Source organism: Octodon degus, unplaced genomic scaffold (assembly GCF_000260255.1).
Source record: "Octodon degus isolate 3935 unplaced genomic scaffold, OctDeg1.0 scaffold00044, whole genome shotgun sequence".
NCBI classification, from domain to species: domain Eukaryota; kingdom Metazoa; phylum Chordata; class Mammalia; order Rodentia; family Octodontidae; genus Octodon; species Octodon degus.
In genome coordinates, this window is record NW_004524620.1 from 10,586,226 (window position 1) to 10,606,248 (window position 20,023).

The window sequence follows — 20,023 nt, forward strand, 5'->3', positions numbered from 1 at the left end:
AGCACAGACAGACACGGTGTCTGCAGGCTGTGCTTATAGCCGTAAGATGAGCAGAGACTGCGGGGGGGGGCAGAAAAATGACATGCAGATAACCCTAGAGACTTCGCACAAGCCACTGTCCCATGTGCTGCCAGGGGATGCTGCTCCACGCACCAGCAGGATCACAAAGATGGAGCAGCCTTCAGAGCTTCCCAAGCTACTGCACCCAGAACTGCCCTTCCAGTCTCACCAGGGACCCTGAAGAGCATGCAGAGAAGAGCGCCCTCATCATTCTCGGGGCAAAAGAGGAGGGGAGGGAAAGTGGGGGCCTCTTCCTGGGACACAGGAGAGAGCGGGAAGGACCAGTGCTGCAGCGGGCGCCCAAGGCGGAACCACGGGGCAGAGCGTGCGCCAGGGAGAGCTCGGGCGCCTGCCTGCACACGGGCTCAGGCACGGCACACGGCTCTCACTCTCACCAACCCCGCCAAGCTGTGCTTTTGCAAACACGTTCTTTCTCACCTACAGGGTGCAACAGCGACGTCTAATAAAGTCTATTTCAAGATACGTTCATAATTTTAGTTTTTCTAGTATCACTGAAAAAAGTGGCAGCATTTTGTACAGCCAGTACTAGTGGTACATACGTAACAGACTAATTCACTTTTGTTTTCTTTTGGAGACAGGGTCCCAGTATGTAGTGCTAGCTGACTGTGACCTCACCGTGTAGTCTACTGTGAGCCACCACACCCAGCCATGAACAATTTTGTTCTATATAAAAAGATGACTTTTCAAAATATAGCATTAAAAGAAATATAATTATGTGTATATACAGGATAATGTGGGTAATTGTACTGTTGTTTTCTGCTGGTCTATTGAAGCAATTAATGCTTAAATTTTTTTGTCCTTTTTAATTTTTTGACCAATTTTACATGCTTATATCTGATAATCTAAAAACTAAACTGAAGAAAACAATATGCAATATCACAACCATTGTTGAATTCCTGTGGAATTCTGCATCATGTCTGATTTTCAAAAATATTTTTTGTATTCTCTTTAAAAACATGTAGCATGCAGTTTATGTTTACAGCAAATCTCAACTTAGACTTCCCACATGGACTCCAAAGTCCCAATAGTGGCGTCCTGACTGTACAGCCAGGTGAGAGGCGTAAGTTCAGTCTAAGGCCCACCTGCACGGTCCTTCTACGTGGACGGGTAGCACCTAGGTACACACAATCACTGTGCGGAGCAGCAGGCTGCAAAGCAGAGGCCAGTGTGGGCACTCCCCGAAGGGGAGAGGGAGGGACGCTGCTCCCGGGCTCCTTAGCACATGCTGTCCGACACCGCTCCAGGGGGTGCAGTAACTCCCCAGAGTTACTTTCTATAGAATGTTTTGATTATATGCACACCAATAATAGATTAATTCAAGAAGCTTTTGAAAAGGTACAGATATCGCTGAAGGCAAAGGTGAAGCCGGGTTAGCAGGGTGACGCATAAGCAACTTGAGGGCCCTCACAACACGAGTCGGTTCTTTCTGAAAGAGCTCGCTTACCTCATCCAGCGATTTCTCAGTTCAGAGAAGGGAGAAGGAAAACCAGCAGAATCCCTCCGAGCAGGCAGAGCTGGGCACACCACACGGCACTGCTGAGGCGACCGGGGCCTCAGGACCCGGCTGAACATCCTGCCTCGTCCGAGCCGCAGCCCTGAGCAAGATGGCAAGCGAGGAGGTGCTGCATTTATCACCCCTTCAATTTGTGTTCTGCTTACCCTGGTGAACTCTAGTTAATTAAGATGTCCCTATAAACAATTAAGCTTCTTGTAGAATCGTTAGCAAGATATAAAAATTTATGATGTAATAAAATGCAATAAAATGATAAAGTAGTGAGCCCATCAAAGCACTTCCCATGCAGAGATAGGTGTGAAAACAGGCAAAAGCATCCTTAACTCGCTCTAAAATGCGTCTACTTCAGGATTTTTCATGAGGTAAGTGTTCCCACAATTCATGCTAACTGTTCTGTACTTCTCCAAACAGGACGTAGCGGTAAAGGGCCCTGCACTTCTGTTCAAACAAGCGCTCAGCTCCATTTTAGTGCATATGCAGGGGCAGGTAGCACATACGTAGCTGCCTTCGCTGGAGACACAACTGCACCTAGAACACCGGATCTTACAACCATGAGAACTGGTGACCACACCTCCGCCCTGGGCACTGAGCAAAGCCCCCCTGGAAGGAAGGCGCAGCTTACACTACCCCCTCTCCACAACCGTCCTGAAGGAAGACGCTAGAGATCACAAACATTAAGATTACTGACAATAATTTGGCACATAAAGTATTTGTATTAGAACATGAGTCCCCCTCCCCCCACTTAATTCCCTCTCAAACCACCCTGTGATATTTAAGCACATTTCTGTTATCTGAATTTACAGGGAAAAGAACTAAGGCTCAGAGAAGTCCTTAGTCTGGCTACACACAACTTTTACCTCAACTAGGCTATAAATACATCTGTCCCGTCCACAGCTTGAAGTTTTGCTTTTCCTAGTTTACTACTACCAGCAACTAACCCCAAGTGTTTAGTATGCACGGGGCATCTGGACTGTGTCCTGTAATCCTAGAACCCTGTGAGCTAGGAGCCAACCTTATCCCTATTTCTCAGACAATGAAGAGGTGACGTAGCCCGGGGAAGGTTCCACCGATGGCTGCGATGTGCACTTAAACACCCTCCTGTCTGAGCAACACCCCTGCCTATTTTCTATGCTCCTCCCCTCCATTCACCTACACTTCTCCATACCCAGGGGACTGAGCTCTGTGTGTTTCTACCTCAAGATCCCCTCAAGAACCTCAACAGTGGACAAGCACTGATCACATTTCAGAAGCAGATCTTGCCAGATTCACTTTATGTCCTCTTTGGAACCAAATGGAGCTAGAAAAATATCTGGGAAGCTAGCAGGCAGAAAGCCCTTGGTTTTCAGGAGGCGGCACTGTTTATGCCATGCTTAAAGAAAATTTAGGGAGTTCAAAGCATCATCCTGAAGTTGGGCAAGCTCACAAACATCACAATAAATAATTTAGGGTCACAGTAAGAAAACAGTTAACGCATTAATCAAGCTCAATTCTTTGCACTTCGAGGATGTCCTCCCTTTGTAGTCTATCAGCCACGATCAGGGAGTAGAGAGAAGCCGAAGAGGGCACTGCGCCCTCAGGTCAAGCAACCCAAGCTTCTGTGCCAGGCAGGAAGCAACCTTGTTTTTACTCTCTGAAATGAAAACAAGCGGAGTAATGTCCAAGGACGTTGCCCGTGCAGCGACCAGGCCCCGCTGCCTCTCGGTCTCTCCAACCAGTAGATAACTGCAGTCAGGGACAGCCACTTTTCATGTGACTGTCTGGAAAAGGCACACCCACTAGAAGACTTCTGTTTTCAGGGGGTGGGCCTCTGAGACAGGGTCTCACTATGCAGTTCAAGCTGGCCTCGAACTCACTGTGTAGCCCAGGTTGGCTTCACACACAGGGATCCTCCTGCTTCAGCCTCCAGAGTGCTGAGCTTACAGGCAGAGGCCGCCACGCCCAGGTGCAGAGGCAGCAGACGCTGGGTGAGTGCTGCTTTCTTCCAGGCGGAGGGTGCCCTGTCAGAGAAGAGGGCTGGGTGCTTCCACCCTCCTATGTCTGGCCAAAGCCCAGATGCACCTTCCCACGGGATCAACGTCTCTTTGCCACTGCTAAAACCTTATTTCCTGGGGCTGAGAAGTACCCAAACCAACACCTGTGCTGTACGGCTCACCAAGTACTAAACATGCCTCTGGAAACACTTTCTCCCAGAGCAAAAATTCATTCTAATGGGACACTGGCAGGTCAGTAAAAGAAGGCCAAAGCTTTGGCTGTACGTGAGTATCTGGGAACATTAACTTCTTTTATCAGAGGATTCGTAATCCCCCAACTCTCAACTCTCTATCTTGACAAAAATCTACAAATTGTACTAAGGACATTGTTGAGTCTCTCAATATAAGCATGAAATCATAAAAATGTCATGTTTTAATGCTTGAGATCAGAGAGTTTCTATTTGGGTTGAGAAGGGAGAAGATTAGAGGAGAGAACAGGATGGGAAAGGAAAGCGTACTACTGGCTTTTGTTTTATTTTTATATATTTAGTATAGGGTCTGTAGGGCCCACAGGGTCTTACTACACAGATCAGACTCACAGTGATCCTCCTGTTTTCAGTCACCCAAGCACTGGGATTACAGGCACGCGCCACCATGCCCAGTCTCAATCACTGTCTCTGTGCCCCGGGGGAGGAGCCGACATAGCAGGCCAGGGATCGAACGCCAGTTCCAGTGTCTGCCTGAGCAGGTGTTTTAGTCCACTAAGCTATCCAGCTGGCCAAGGACTTAAAAGCAGGGCGACTGTTACAGTTTGTACCAGTTGGGAACTAACTGCAAACTGCAACAAACAATATAGACATGTGACCTCTTACAGGATGAGGTGTAAAGTTACTAGTCTTGAGCTACTCTGTTTGAGTCCTTATAAGGTACCACGGCTAAAAAAAAAAACAAAACTGGGGAGTTTATAAATACAATACAGAGAGCTAATGCTTCCAAGTATAGGACTGACAACAAAAAGTTTTTCAATTGCAGGTTGCTCATAACTGACAGCGCTGATTTAGGACATCACTGTGACAACTGGCTCCCAACTACAAGGATTCCCTTCTAGGGTATTAGCATGTCAAGTGTAGCAAGTAAAAATATAGCATATTCAGTTAAATCTGCATAGTATATGATCATATTTTTAAATCACTGATTAGCTGAAACTCAAATTTAATGGGTTACTCATGTTTTCTATTTGCATGAGGGTCTCTCTAAATACTCTGGCCTGAGGAGACAGAACTAGTAACATCTGAGAATGCAAATTCAGCAATGTTGGAACAGGGTAAAAAGGAGTATTACTTCTAATAATTTATAAAAAAAGATTTGAAATTAATGAAGAATAGAAATAGTGAGCCTTACAGTACATTAAGACATTAAACTGGCCGCTATGTGATACTAAATCAACTTTACATCCCACATCACTTCCTGTGGCAACGCCTGAAGCTCACCTGGTCCAAGTATGTGTTTAATAAGCACATACTCACCACAACCAGACGATGCAGGACAGACTGCATTTCAGCTTCTATCTCGATAAAACATGGGCAGCAAAGAGGCAGGCTTGATGAGCAAATGACTAAAGCAATAATGTAAGACTACCTGTTCCTTGAATGAATTGCAAGTAGTAAAAGGAAATCACACTGATAAAATATAAGAGAAAAAGCCCTCATGAATTCTAGCGCAATTAGCCTTCTGACAAGGGAGACACCAGCCAGTAACACTTTGGGTCACTTCAGTCCTGGAAGTGAATGGAAATTCTGTGATCCACACAGCCAGTGAGAAGGGCACAAGCTTTTTTTTAAGGTCAAAATAATCTACAAAGAAAAGAATTTGTGCTAGAGAAGCTGCCGGGAGCCCCACTAAGCTACGTGATACATTTTAAGTGCACCAAGTCATACAGTCTTTCCAAATGGTCACATGATCAACATATCAATACTTGATGAAAAATACCTGTTCCATGTTATGCCTAAGATGTTTGATATTCAGACAGATAGTGAGGCTAAGCTCAACTGCCTAAGTTGTATGGTAATAACAATAAGCTTGTCTTCTGGATGGTTAACAACCTAAGTTTGCAGACCAAAATTAGAGAAAAAGGAGGGTTGCAAGGAAAGCCAACATTTTGGCCCTAGCCTTCCAAGGTCAATTAAGACTCAGGACATATGAGAACTTGTACTGTAACATCATGTAACTTAGTAGTGTCCCAAATTTTCTGATCAAGATTATGGGCCCAAAAAGGAAAGTGACTGATGATGCAGAGTGTGCCTAAGGAGAGTCACATGGAGAGAAAACATTCTCTCAGGCTTTCACAGAGAGCACATTGGCCAAGCAATGGCCGTGACTCATCCACATGGCTGACACTGACAGAGGTTCTACAATCTGAGGTACAGGATCTCAGGATAAATCCTGAGGGGATCTCACTGACCTTATCAGACCCAAAAGCTACAACTCTTGTTACATAGGTCTTGCTTTACCTTGGTCTTAACCATCCAGCAGAAAAGTGTAAAAATGAAGTATAAGAAGTAAAGCCATGCTGTTATGTTGAGCTGTAGGGGACTCAGGTCAACAATTTCTGACATTGCCAGTGAGGCAGAAGACCCAATGCTATTATGGGCTACTGGACTGTTTTAGAATATTTTGCTGAGTTAATACACCTATAATATTCAAATAACAGAACTAAATAGAAAAAGGGATACAGATGAGTGTCCATTTTGTATCTGTGTATTCAAAATGGTTAGGATAGATATATAGTTACATTCTCTTAATGAATAAAGGGATTTGTTCTAATAGAGTTTGTTAATAGGATATCATGTCCGCATCTTGTATAGCAAATATCCACTAGGAAGAATGTATGCAACGTGTTAATTATTGGAACTGTCCTACCAATTTGGCTTGAAACTGTCTCATCGCTATTTGTTTATCAAAATTGTGGGGAAAAAAATTCTATAAAAAAATAAAAAATAAAACCCAAATGGTCACATGAGACAGCTACCATATCGCAGTGCAGCAGGCGTGGTCTGTCACTTTGGAGGGGCACTGGGAAAAAGGGTGGCTTTATCAATGTGATAAATTTCATATTAATATCAAAAACAAAAATGAGTACAATGGGAACAACTATGAATATCTTTTCAAAATTTGCTCACCTCTTTTATCAAGTACACAGATATATATCAAGAGAGAATAGAATGATCTGTTCTAATGGTGTTTGTAAATAGGATCTCAAGTCCGCATCTTGTGCAGCAATTAACCACTAAGAAGAATATATGCAGTGTGTTATTTGTTGAAACTGTACTTCTGATTGGATTTGAAACTGTCTCATTGCTATCTTGTTATCAATAAAATTTTCAAAAAATATATATATATATCAAGATAAAAGCTTTTTCGCAATTGTTTTTGCTGATCAACAAGCATTTCCTAAAATCACTTAGAATTTCATTTATCTTTTTAGTTTTATTACTTTATTTACTTTCACCTTAGCCATTTAAAAAACCACTAGATGATGGACATTAAAGTTAACTTTCAAATAATAAACGATGAAAATGGCATGGGCCACAGCCTCCACCTTTACCCGAAGCCAGCCCTCCTATCAGGAACACTTTCGCAGACAACAGCGCTTCTCAAGGCTCTATGAACAGGAAACACTAGGTTCCCAACTCGCCCCACTTTTACCAATCCCCAGACATAGAAAAATAATACTGGCTAACTTTTAGGACTACAGAAAACCTGACTGGTCCAGCCAAATAGCTCAGCGGACTGAAGCACCTACTTAGGCAGATGCAGTGGCCAGGGTTCAATCCCGGTTGCGCCGCGCTGGCCCTGCCCCCAGGTTCGCTGAGAAGGCAATTGATACTGGGCCTGGTGGGGTGCACCTGTAATGCCAGCGCTTGGGAGGCTGTAAACAGGCAGATCACTACGAGACCCGTCTAGTAGTGAGACCCTGTAGACCCTTAGCAAATACAAAAAGAGAGAGAGAGAGAGAGAGAGAGAGAGAGAGAGAGAGAGAGAGAGAAAAGCCGACTGACGCTTCAAATTGTGTGAGAGGTAGAAAAAGTTTAAAAACTGAATTTCTCTAATGAAAACATGTTACTGAAAAAGAAGTCTGTTGACACACATAAAGGGGGACAAGCAGGGGTGGGGTAGTGCAGGGACTTAAATGGCGGTTGGCAGGGCCCTCTGTCTGAGGATTTGAGCAGGTGGGTGACGAACTAGCGCTCTGGGCGTATCTGGCTCACCACACTTTTATGTCTCAGGTATGAATAATATATACCAAAAGTTTTAAAAATTATACTCAATAAACCATTTATACAAAAAGGGCAATAAATTTCTTAAAATTTTTAAAAAACCCTTGATTTGACATTTGATTAATTATTAGCACCAGTTATCAAAAAATTTTAAGCACCACAACCACAGATAGAATATGTTTCGTGGTGCTGTGGAACATTTCTGACTACCGTGTCACACACACTTTCAGAGGAAAGCACACCTAGAAAACCAAGCCCCTCCTCTCTGCCCCGCTCAGGACTCTGTACAGTGGAGGGAGCAGAGCGCCTGCTGTGTCGCTCACCTCTGAGCAGAAATAACCAGAACCGCGTTTCAGGATTCCTGTGCGGGGAGGGAACGGAGCAATCAGTGGAGACGCGAGGTGCAAGCACAGGCTTGCGCTCCCATTCACTGCCAAGCCGAGGGCACTGGCCAGCCCTCTCCGTCCTTTCTGTCCTAATACATGGGACAGTGGCTTTGCAGACCCCTGAGTATATACTTTGAATTATGTACAAGTTTGTCCCCACTGTGAGGTTGAGGAGGTGGTCCAGATGATAACTGTGAAGGGAACAATTTCTTTTGCTCATACCTGAGAAACTCTGGATTAATATGCTAGAATCAGGACGTCTAATGATACAGTAAGAGAAGCAGAGTCTACAGTAACAGAATTACCTTACTGCGAATTGGGTTAAAAAAATCACTCCCCCAATACTTCAAAACGATCACTGACCACAACTTACTCATGTTGCCCAGGAAGGAAGAAGCACTGCACATACCGTACGCTGCTACTGTGAAGGGCGCGAGGAAGTCAGAGCGAAGCTTACCAGCAAAGCGAGTTTTAGACTCACAACACTCCCGCAGTACACCGATGACATTAATGGAAAATGGCTTCGGGGAACATACGAGTGAATAACTGGGAAGTCCTTTTTTATTTAATGGTTAACCGCTTTATTATCTACTGTCCCATCTGTTATGCTTGTTTAACGTGTATTTTTTTTTAACGTGTATTTTTGATCAAAGACTTCATGTCCATTTCGCCAGTATTTTGGTGGAGGAGCCAGAAGCCACACAGCGCACCCACCACGATACCTGCCAGAGATTGCCGCAGACATTTTGAATGCACTTGGCACATCGACGCAGCTACTGCAGAGCAACGAAAGAGACCCACCACAGAGGACTTCCAGACCTGCTCAGAGAGAGGCAAGAACGATGGGCGAAGTGTGGCAGATGTGACAGATCCTGAGGGACTAAAGGCAACGGCTTCTTCTGCAGTAAATTTCAGTTAAAACCCTCAGCCCATCCTTTGATCAGCCCTGGCACACCCTCAGTGCTAACGTGTCTACTATTTTTAATCACAGTTTACAGATAAGAAAATGGAAGGTCGGGCTGCACCGACACGGCACTGAGGCGGCAGAGTCAGGATGTGGCCTACGCAACAGATCATAGCCATGCTCCCGAAGATGGCCCGGGGACGGTAAGCTCTACCTGTTAGCTAGAAAACCCGTATTTCCTTCACAGAAAGAAGGACATCTGGAAAATGTCATGGGCTGAATGCATTACACTCCCCCAGAATGCCTATGTTGAAGCTAACACCTCCTGTAGCTCACAACATGACTGTAATGGAGATAGTGCCTCTAAAGAAGTGACAACGTTAGAGTCAGGCCCTTATGGCTGGGATTCAATCCAGTCCAATGGAAATCCTTCCACAAAGGCAGAATGATGCCGTGTAAGGCGCCGCCACAAGCGTGACCACAGAGTAAAGACCAAGTTAGGGTGGTGCGTGCAAGACAGAAAGACCTCTGAAGGGAGTTACACTTGCTGCGTGCTTCATCTTGGAATTCTAACTTTCAGAACTATGAGAGAACTACCTTCTCTTGATTAATCAAGAGTCTGGGGGTATTGTGCTGGAAGCCCCAGCAAGCTCATATAGGAAGAAAAAAGAAATTCTCCAACAGCGTAACACACAGAGACTGCACATGAAATAGCAGCTCATGTGTTTTCCAAGGCTGGACTGCAACAGAATTTAGCCTTTAAAATTAATGAAGGAAGCTGCATCCTTGAGGGATTATGGAACCGACCGTGGCATGCCTCCCCTCTCTGCCCAGTGCATGCCCTGCATGCTGTTCTCTCTCTCTCACAGAACATGGCTGGAAAGACCCCTAACTCTGATACACAAGCCCTAACAAGCAAGGCCCATGATCAACAGAAAGCATTTCAAGGTATGGCCCGATGCTGTTACCTCAGATCTCGCTTGAATAACATCACACTTATACAAAATACAACCAGCTGGATGTTTAGCACCGCTTGTGAGTGAAGAGGATGGCCAGTGAACAGCCAGCACCCCAGGCTGTCTAAAGATCTCCAGCTAGGATTTCTTTAATAAATATCACCTATCTTTTTAAATTCTACAGACTAAGAAGTAAAAAAATTTCATGTCTTCTTCTGCCTAACTTAATAACCCTAAACCATGCACAAGAAAACGTGAGAGTGGAGGGCCCACGCAGGGCACCTGGCGAGCTGCCCTCACGCTGCTGTCCTTGCTTGGGCTACCCCCACTCCAAAGGCGGGGGGCAGAGCGCACATGCTCCCAGGGCCAACCCCCTGGAATCCCAGAGCACACTGAAAGGAGCTTATGTACAGATTATTTTTCAGATACTAGACAAATAATGTTTCTGCTTGCTTTCTTACCCACCTTCCACCATACAAAATTTAATAGCCAGAAGGATAAACTCAGACCTTAACATGCATGACAAGGGTGCACAGGCACCGAGGAGTTCCCAGCAGGGAGGATCTGCCAGCTATCCCTGAGCTCCAGGCCTGAAAGGCCAACTGTGGTGTGTTTGAGTTTCCAGCAGGCCTGGTGCTTGCTGGCTGCTGCTGTGCGCAGTGAGAACCCACGGCCCCATTGCGCTATAAACATCTCACCCTTCTGCCAGGGAGCAGCCACGTGCCTCGCTCCTTGAAGCACAGAACGAGCTATTTGAGAGCCTTGGCCCAATACTAGTTAACACCTGGAGCCCAGCTGACGGCTCTCTTCTCCAGGCCAGGGGGTGCTCTAAAAAACCGTACACATTCATACGGCCACAGCAACACCAGGAAGCAGAGCCTGGCCTGCTCTTACCATGAGCCACCCAGCCGTGTTTGCACTGGTCGCAGGTCCGCAGGTTAATCTTCCCCGGCTGAAAACATTCACATGTGCAGTTTACCAGTGTGCATCGGATGGCCTGGAAGATAAAGGAGAAGAAGAATCAGCATCTATAAAAAAGTATTGTATTTTCCACTGTTTTTATTTTTTTAAATCTATTTACTTATTTATCTACCTACCTACCTACCTACCTATCTATCTGGTACAGGGTCTCGCTATATAGCTTGCACTCATATTGATTCTCCTGTCTCAACCTCCCCAGCTCTGGGATTCCAGGTGTGTGCAGGCATGGAGCTCCCAGGGTTCCAGGGGCCAGCACGGCATGTGGTACGCAAGGGAGGAAGAAGGGCGGATTGAACCCGGGTCCTTATGCTGGCCAGGCAGGCGCTCAGATCGCCTCGCTGTCTAGCCAGCCCTTTTCCACTATTTGTAATGAATAATGACCACTAGTATTTTAGAAAGCTTTATGTAGTAGAGGCCTGGAGAATTCTGAAAATAAATTTTGCTATCAAAATCTCTCACAGAAAGTTAAGAAAATTCATTCATTAACATACTGTTTTAAGTCATTCATAGTAACTTTTAAGTTAGAAATACAGACCAAGTAGAATAAGAATAAAAAGTATGAATTCCACAAGAAACTAGATTTTAACACCAGAGGAAAAAAGTTCTGCTAATATGTAATTCCATTTTTATGTACGTCTTAATAATGCAAAGAAAAATACATTCAAAGAGTGAAATGTTTGTGAAAGTGAAATACGGCACACAAAATTATTACTAGAACATTACTTTCCTTCTGCTGAATTTGTTACCTTTTGAAAGATATTCCTGTCAGTCTACCTAGTAAGACCTAACGTATTTCTATTATTATTCATCATTTCCCAATTCCTTGAGGTTTCATTAATTTTATTCTCATTCTTATATTGAAAAATATAAACATTCCAATTTTAATGAAAATATAAGAAAAGTTTTTATTTATTCTTGTATCAGATATAACGCAAGAAAATCCATTACTGTTAACTTTTTCTACCTAGAACAGTACAACTGTCTCTTAGAAAACTCATATACACTTTGAAAAAAAATACTACTTCCTTACAGATACGGTACTTAAAACTATCATATCATTTTAGGCTACAATGGAAATCCACACAAAATTAGCATAAATGAAGTGTAACTTTTTGGGAATAAAAAATTGTATGCTTAACAACTGTGCTAAAGCTACCTATGCGCCCAGACTACAGCTAATAAATTTACCTCGTACATTTAGCTGTAATTTGCGTGGTAATTCTGAAGACAGAAGGGATTTGGTCTGAGCATTCACAGATTCACAATCTACTCTAACTACCTGAGCTGCCAGGAAAAGATGTCTCCACAGATTTCGATGTGCTCAACGATTACGGATTCTGGAGAGGAACGTGGCCGTGGAGTGCCTGAAAATGCGGTTCTGGGTCAGAAAGCTCACTCGCTCCCACGCTCCAGGCGCTCGCGTTCCTGGAGCCACTCGAATTGTTACATAATCATCTCACTTTTAACAGACAGAGGACTTTCCATACTGTTAACATGATGGGATAAATTTTGTTTGCAGACTCAGACTGAGCAAACGGATGCCACCCTCTTGTTCCTGAGCAGGCTAAAGTATCTCTAACAAATTAACATTGACTCATGGGGGCTTATTTGTTTCCACTGTCTATGCTATCACTGCGTCCTTTTCTTTTGGGGGGGGGATACCAGGGATTGAACTCAGGCCCTTGCACTGGCTAGGCAGGCACTTAGCTCACGGAGCTATCTCCCCAGCCCAGCCTTTTCGTCCTGTGTTGGCATCCCTACCTCACTTTCCTGTTTACCTCCAGGGAAATTTTCGAGAGGCTGCCTCCCTGATACGTCAGAGACCTCCTTCCTGTGTCAACTGTCCCGCCATACGGAACTTGGGTATAAAATTTTGCTGTATGTATTAATTAAAGAACACATATTTTGTAAGAGAATATAACTCTTCTAAAAGTTATTTCAATTTCAATAGTTTCTTAACTAAACAATATAACAGAAGGTCCCAGTTTGGAAGTCACTCATTTACATAATCCGTTCAGTAGCTAAAGAATTCATCACTTTGCGCTGTCACTACAATAGTTTACGACATGAAGTTCACACTGAAAGCAAGTCACTTAACAGTTACAGATTTCAATGTTAATATTGAAACATCTGAAGTGAAATAATGACATCTCACATAAACTGTTTTAAGAACTCTCTGCTTTACCAAAAGCAAGAGACAGACAATAAAAATAAATGCTCTTCCATAGACTATATTTAACTCCAGCATATTTACAACTTAAATCATTAGTTGGATAATAAAATTACTAAAAAGTTCTAATTTTGCACCACATTTAAAGCACAGCTTCATTTATAGGTATATTCACGACTAACACAAGCGGGCAGGGGCCACAGCTCAGGGGCATAAGCACCGTCCCGGCAAGTGCGAGATCCCGAGTTCATGATTCAACGTTTTCTCTTCCCAAGTAAGTTCCTACATCTGTTATATTTGAGAATCAACCCTTCAGATCACCCTTCTTTATGTTCTCCACTCTTATTGCACGTATAAACACCTCACCTCCTTTGTATACAGTCACTTAAGCACTGGGGCAGCCTCGTAGTATCTCTATGAATTCCAGAAGGTCTATTTGTTTCAAATTCATATTTATGTAGACTAACTGTTCCTCAAGGGAATTACATATATTTAAACAATATGGTCTAAATAAATATTTTGAGTAAGAGCCTATTGTGGCTTCAAAAGAAGTTTTTATTCTAAGTAACATTTTTGATATGGCACAAAAATGTGACATACTATTTATTTGCAACAAAACAGAATCAGTATGATCACTTGACAATTCACCTACACTTCAAAAACACAAATTACCGTAAAACTATCCAAGTCAGTTAAGCCTCAAAACTGAACATGCATGACATGGGTTCAGAAAGAGAATGAAGGGACCAGGGTCCACTCTTGAGAGCCCAGCCCTGCCTCCTCCAGCTCTTCCCACGCCCCTGACTACCTGCTGGGCCCTGCGAGCAAGATGTGTGGCACACAGGCAGTGTCCCACCACTCCCCTGTGCGGGGAGGCGCTTTTACTTGCTTTTCTAATTAATTTTATTGAGAAAGAAATAGCAATGAGAGAGTTTCAAAACAGGTAGGTAGGACAGTTACAATAATTAACACATTGCATACTGTGGTCTTCGTAGTAGTTATTCATACAAGATGCAGATATGATAATTTGTCTACACACTATTAGTACAAATCTTTCTGCATACTGAACTAAGACACAGTAGCTGTATATTCTGTTTTGTATGTTCAGACATATATTTTTTTTTACTGAAAAATGGTCCCTCATTTATATCCCCCATTTTTGTTGTTTTGTCAGAGAAGGGTATTCCATTGCCATTCAAATATTGTAGGAACAGCCCCTCCCTGGTGGTCTAGTGGTTAGGACTTGGCACTCTCAAATATTGTAGGTGCATTAATTTAGCAAAATAATCCAATGTAACCTAGTAGTGCATATAATATATATTGTCCAAAATAATCCAATATAATCCAGTAGTCCATATAATATAATGTAATATGATATAATATAATAGTAGTGGGTTATCCACAGAACTGGCAATGTCAGAAGTTGCTGACTTGAGCCTTTCACAGCTCAGCGTATCAATATGGCTTTACTTTTTATACCTCATTTTTACACTTTTCTGCTGGATGGTTAAGACTAAGATAAAGCAAGACCTATATAACAAGAAATGTAACTTTTGTATCTGACAGGGTCAGTCAAATCCCCTCAGGATTTACCCAGAACTCTACATAAGATGGTTAAGGGAGTGATCCTGAGAATCTCCATCAGGTTTTTGAAACTAGCAGTTAATTCGTAGGATTCTCACCCCTGACTGACTATATATGCTGATACCTGTGAACTAAGCAACTGCACCGAGGATGGCAATGTGTAATACGAGGGTCACGCTTGGAATGCCTGTCCTTCTGGTCTTCTAAATGTGTACTGCTTCCAGTGTCATATCAATTACTGTATACTCTCTCTCACAAGTAAACGTTTGTTTTAAAAAAAGGTAATAAATGAAAATGAAAACAAGAGACAAAAATAAATCATAGGACTGTCCTGCTACAATGTTGTATATGGTTAGATTTCTAAATTTCTGTGTAAAAACACATAACTTTATTTTTTTACTATTTTTTTCACATTCTGTAGGTATTTAAAGTTTAGCATGTCGGACTGGGGAAATAGCTGAGCGGCATAGACACCTGCATGGCAAGTGCAAAGTCCTGAGTTCAATATCCGATACCACAAAAACAAAATTAAAAAAAAAATAATAAAGTTTAGCATGTCAATGACTGATGAAAAATGCCTGTTCCATGTTCTGTCTAAGGCATTTGATATTCAGACAGATAGTGATGCTAAGCTCAACTGCCTATGTTATAAGGTAACAATACCATTAAGTCTCTCTTCTGGAGGATTAACAACTTAAGTATGCAGACCAAAAGTTAGAGAAAATGAAGGGCTACAAGGACGGCCAACATTGTGGTCCTAGCCCTTCAAGCGGAGGTGCTATTAAATCTGACTCCAGGCTCCCAGCTCCAGGCACCCTGCAAGGCTTCTCTGAATTCTAATGCGATGACTAGCCTCTAAGCTCCTCAAGAACAATAATTTTTTTCATTCTGCAATGTACTGAAAATAATTTTTTTTAAAAGAAAATAGTTTTTACTTTTGCGGGCCTCTGCCATGGATTTATTCAACTATAAATCCACGTCTTCACCAACCAATACTTCCGCTTCCTCCCAGAGCCTGCCTTCTAATTCTGCAGCAACGTTCTGGCCACATCTCGCCCCGTGGCCTGGTCTCCTGTGCTCCCAGGCTCCGATGCAGCCTGCACCACTAACTCGCCTTCGTTCCCGGGTGGGAGAGACTGACTGTCCCCCTCTTTCTGGCACAACTTCTCCCTCTCTGCTGTAAATGAACAGAGGCGTTCCCATGGCAGGACTCCTCATCTTCAATGTGGCAACCCTACCCCCTCCTACAGCTTCAGACATCATCTCACACAAAGCCACCCTGGGAGCCAGGCCCATCTAAGTGGCAGCCCTCGACCAGCGGTGTCGCTCGGGCTCAGCTTGACAGCTCGCTGTCTGTGAGTAAGCTTAGAAGAGAGACCCCATGAGCAAGAAGGGGGCCCGTGAGCAGGCGTGGGAAGCACCACCTTGCTCCCCACCTTTCTGCCCTTCTTTTACCAAATGTCATAATTTGATGTTCCTGATACTAGCTACATTTCTTCTTTAAATATTCAGCATTTTGCAGACATTGGGTAGGAAGTGCACAAACATTAGCTGCCTGTTCTTCAGAAAATACTAGAAGACAATAACACCATTATTCCTTTTATTTCATAAGTGGGAAAACCAAGGTAGAGATAAGCCACTAGGAAAGTCGCAGATGCAGGTGCTGGTGTGTGTGAGCACTCCACCCCATCGCCGCAGGATTCTTGTCACCCCACTTACAGAGAAGCACCTGTGGGGTCTTCACTGACCTTTCACCTTCTTCCAAAAGGATCTGCTTTGATTTTCATTTCTTCCACCCTTGCTGTTACTACAACTTTTCTAGCCCACGTGGCTCCTCATTAATTCCTCTGCTCTCTCTATCCAGATAAACATTCTCTTCTCAGAGTTACAAACGTTTGATTTCTCTGTATGGTATCTGCTTTACTGGGGTTATCTTTGCTCTCTTGGTCAGTTTCTCTTACTACAGCAAAAAGCATAGCGGATGGCATGGCAATGTTCATTTTTCTTGAGGACAAAATCGCCGCTACCAAGCCTCTTCATTGCCTGTCTCTCCAGCGGGAGGCTCTTACCTGACCACCCGCAGCCAGCACCCTGTATTGTTAACTTTGACTCACTCCTCTATTTCAGCCCTCGTGCAGTTCCACTCACCTCTAGCACAGTTACCCTAGTGTCCCATTCAAGAAAAGTTCTGCTAGCTGTATCATAACTGATCTGTCACAGCACTTGTCACAGCTTTCATATATCATATATTTATCTATGTGATTTGTGACTATATTTGCCTCTAAGATTTAACAACCAGGAGGGCAGGACTGTAAATCCATTGTACTTGCCATATGTACTGGCAAGTAACAGGTCCTGATTCTAGAGCCCTTTCCTCCAACAACGGCACTGCAGTAATGACACTGCAAGGACACCAAAAGAGCTGCTAGGAAGCAGTGACCAAAACGTGCTGGTACCCCGCCTAGAAGCAGAAGCGCAATAAATGCTAACCATCTACGGTGCTGGAAAACTTCTCGCATATTACGTTTGAATGATGCTTTTTTCCCTTATGATTTCTTCCCAACATACTAAGCTTTGTTCTAATACACAGTGAAACACTCCACACACACTCTTAATGAACAAGTGAACATTTTGGCATGTATAATACCATTATTCATAGTATAATACTCTGAGCCCAAAGATTATCATTTGTTTCAAGACTCTTAAATGTTAAAGTGGGTAGGAAGACAAATACCCCAATTATTAATCTGTCTTTTCCCATTACCTATGAAAAAATAAAGGAAGCATACAATTAATAAATTTCAATTGTAAGCACTCATTACCAAGTACATCCTGGTGCATGGCTACACTGCTCTAGTCCCGGCTCCACAGGAGGCTACAGGCAGGCGCTCAGTAGAGCCCAGTAGCTTACAGATAGTCTGAGCAATGTGGCAAGACTTCATTTCAAGAAAAAAAAAAGGATATGTAAGGCATTCAAAGCAGGATAATTCAGTTTATACAAATTAAAGTTCAGTCAGTAATACTTTTACATATAAATGTTAAACAAAAGCAGACTTGTAAGTATTTCAGATGAGCTCCAAAGTTCTACTCAAATAGCGGATTCCCTTATCACTGAAACTGAACTCTCTTAAGCTTTAGTACACTCATGCCTGGCTTGAACTCTCTAAGTTTCTGTGAAACATCAATCTTCTCATAAATGACACTTCTCACGAAAGCATGAACTGTCGCTTCAGCTAATATGTACCGTATTTCACAAGGAGCTTCATTATCTAATTAATAAGCCCACTAGCTCTTCCTTGATTTGAGCCACTTATCCAACCAAAAGCAAAATAAGGCCAAAATAAGGCAAAGAGAAAAACAGAACACTCATTCTGAAGCAACACTTAGCGGGTGGGGGCTCTTAATGATAAAACTCATTGCAGTTGTCGATTTTCTACAACAATGCACTTAGTATTCATTAGTTCTGCCAGTCTCCCATATAGAACTAAAAATTATTCGTAAATCAACTTTATCCCTGTATGCTTCAAGAGAAGATAGCATGATTTATAATTAGTATTATGAAATTTTACTTAAAATATCTTAAATGTTTAATACTTAAGTACATGACCTATATTAAAATTAAATTACACAAAAAAACTAATCATTAATATAGCATTCAGCACATCTCACTATTTTCTACTATCAACTCAGATGGCCCAACTTAGGTGTTTAAATTAATTAGCTGCAATGAGTACTAGTGACAAGGCTGACCTTTTTAAATTTTTAACAAGAAAAAATTTATTAAATTGCATCTTCTACTCTGAAAGCCATAAACAGATAATCATAAATATGTACAACTGGCAAACTTTCTATGAAGATACAAAATAGAAGTCCACATTATAATTAACTCATGAATTTATCGCTGCATATATTATTCACCATTGCAAATGCCCATGAGTCCTAGGCAAGGAATGCCTGGTGTCAAAGGCCAAATGAACCTTTTCACAGGGAAAGAAAATTGTTCTTCAAAGACTTCTATCATGGACGGCCAACAGGATAGAATTTAGAGTATCTGTACTGAATCAGGATGCTAGTCACTGTACTACTATTTTTCAACACTGTCATAGAATACATGAGGTAATTACTAAGCAACAACAACCAAGCATTTGGATGAAGAAAGTGACATACACACGACTAAGGGGGAACATGCACATGTATATGTCCCCTGTATGAGGTTCTAAGAATGCACTATGAACGCTGCCACAAAAACTGGAAAGATTTACATAACGGTGAATACTTGTCAGTGTAATTTTCAGGACAGATTTTTTCTCCTCTATTTTTGATTCTGCTTTCACCTAGGCTGCTAGGTGAAGCTAGCTAAAAGTAACAATTTTGAAAATTATTTAATTTTTAGGTAAGACTTGCAAGATCTATATATGTTACTGCCTTTGCTAAGAAATTAGCTTCCTATGAAAAAGATGTGGTATTTTTATACAATGGAGTATTACTCCACTATAAAGAATGATAAACTCAAAGCAAAGCCTTTATATTGAAGTGGATGCCACTTGAAGATACACTTATAAGTGAAATAAACCAGACACACATGTATAAATATCATATAGTTTCCCTAGTACAAGAACTCAAAAGAGAGGAGCCGGGGAGATGGCTCAGTGGAGTAAGTGCTTCCCTGGCAAGCACAAGGGCCTGAGTTCAATCTCCGGTTCTGCAAAAAAAAACTCAAAAGAAGAAATACAAATAGCAAGGCATAATACAATTAAAAGGAAAGCAAGAACTTGAGGACTAGACAATGAAGAGAAAGCAAGGAGAAGAGCTAGAAAACATGACAGAGGCAAGCTATACAGTTATATGTTCAAGATGGGTAAGGCAATGATTCTGAGAATCTCCCAAAGATCTTCGAATCTAGCACTTAATTGGAAGGATTCTCACCCTGACTAAAGATATATACTGACACCTGTGAACTAAGCAACTGCCCTGAAGATGGCAATTTGTAACAGTAGGTTCATGCTTGCAGTGCCTGTCACTCTGGTCTTCTGATATGGGCTGCTTGTCGTGACAGGCCAGTTGCTGCCGTACTGTCTCTCGGGTAGATGATTGTTCAACAAGGAAAGGGGTGGTGCATGAAGGCAGGAGACAGGAAAAGGAGTGTTGTGGGACTGTCCTGCAATAGTGTTGTATATGGTTAGATTTCTGGACTTATGTGT

At 42.6% G+C, this 20,023-nt stretch overlaps 1 protein-coding gene across 5 annotated transcripts in view; it reads right to left on the reverse strand.

The window, feature by feature from the left end:
* Positions 1 to 20,023, reverse strand: part of Bnc2 (basonuclin 2) — a 329,157-nt gene that overhangs the window by 168,493 nt on the left and 140,641 nt on the right. For all 5 annotated transcript variants that reach the window (XM_023715850.1, XM_004631723.3, XM_023715849.1 and 2 more), the window contains one exon: positions 10,982 to 11,084. Coding sequence is in view for 4 of the 5 variants with exons in the window: in XM_004631723.3 (XP_004631780.1) it covers positions 10,982 to 11,084 (103 nt within the window). In the remaining variant the exon portion in view is untranslated. The remainder of the gene's footprint in view (positions 1 to 10,981; positions 11,085 to 20,023) is intronic.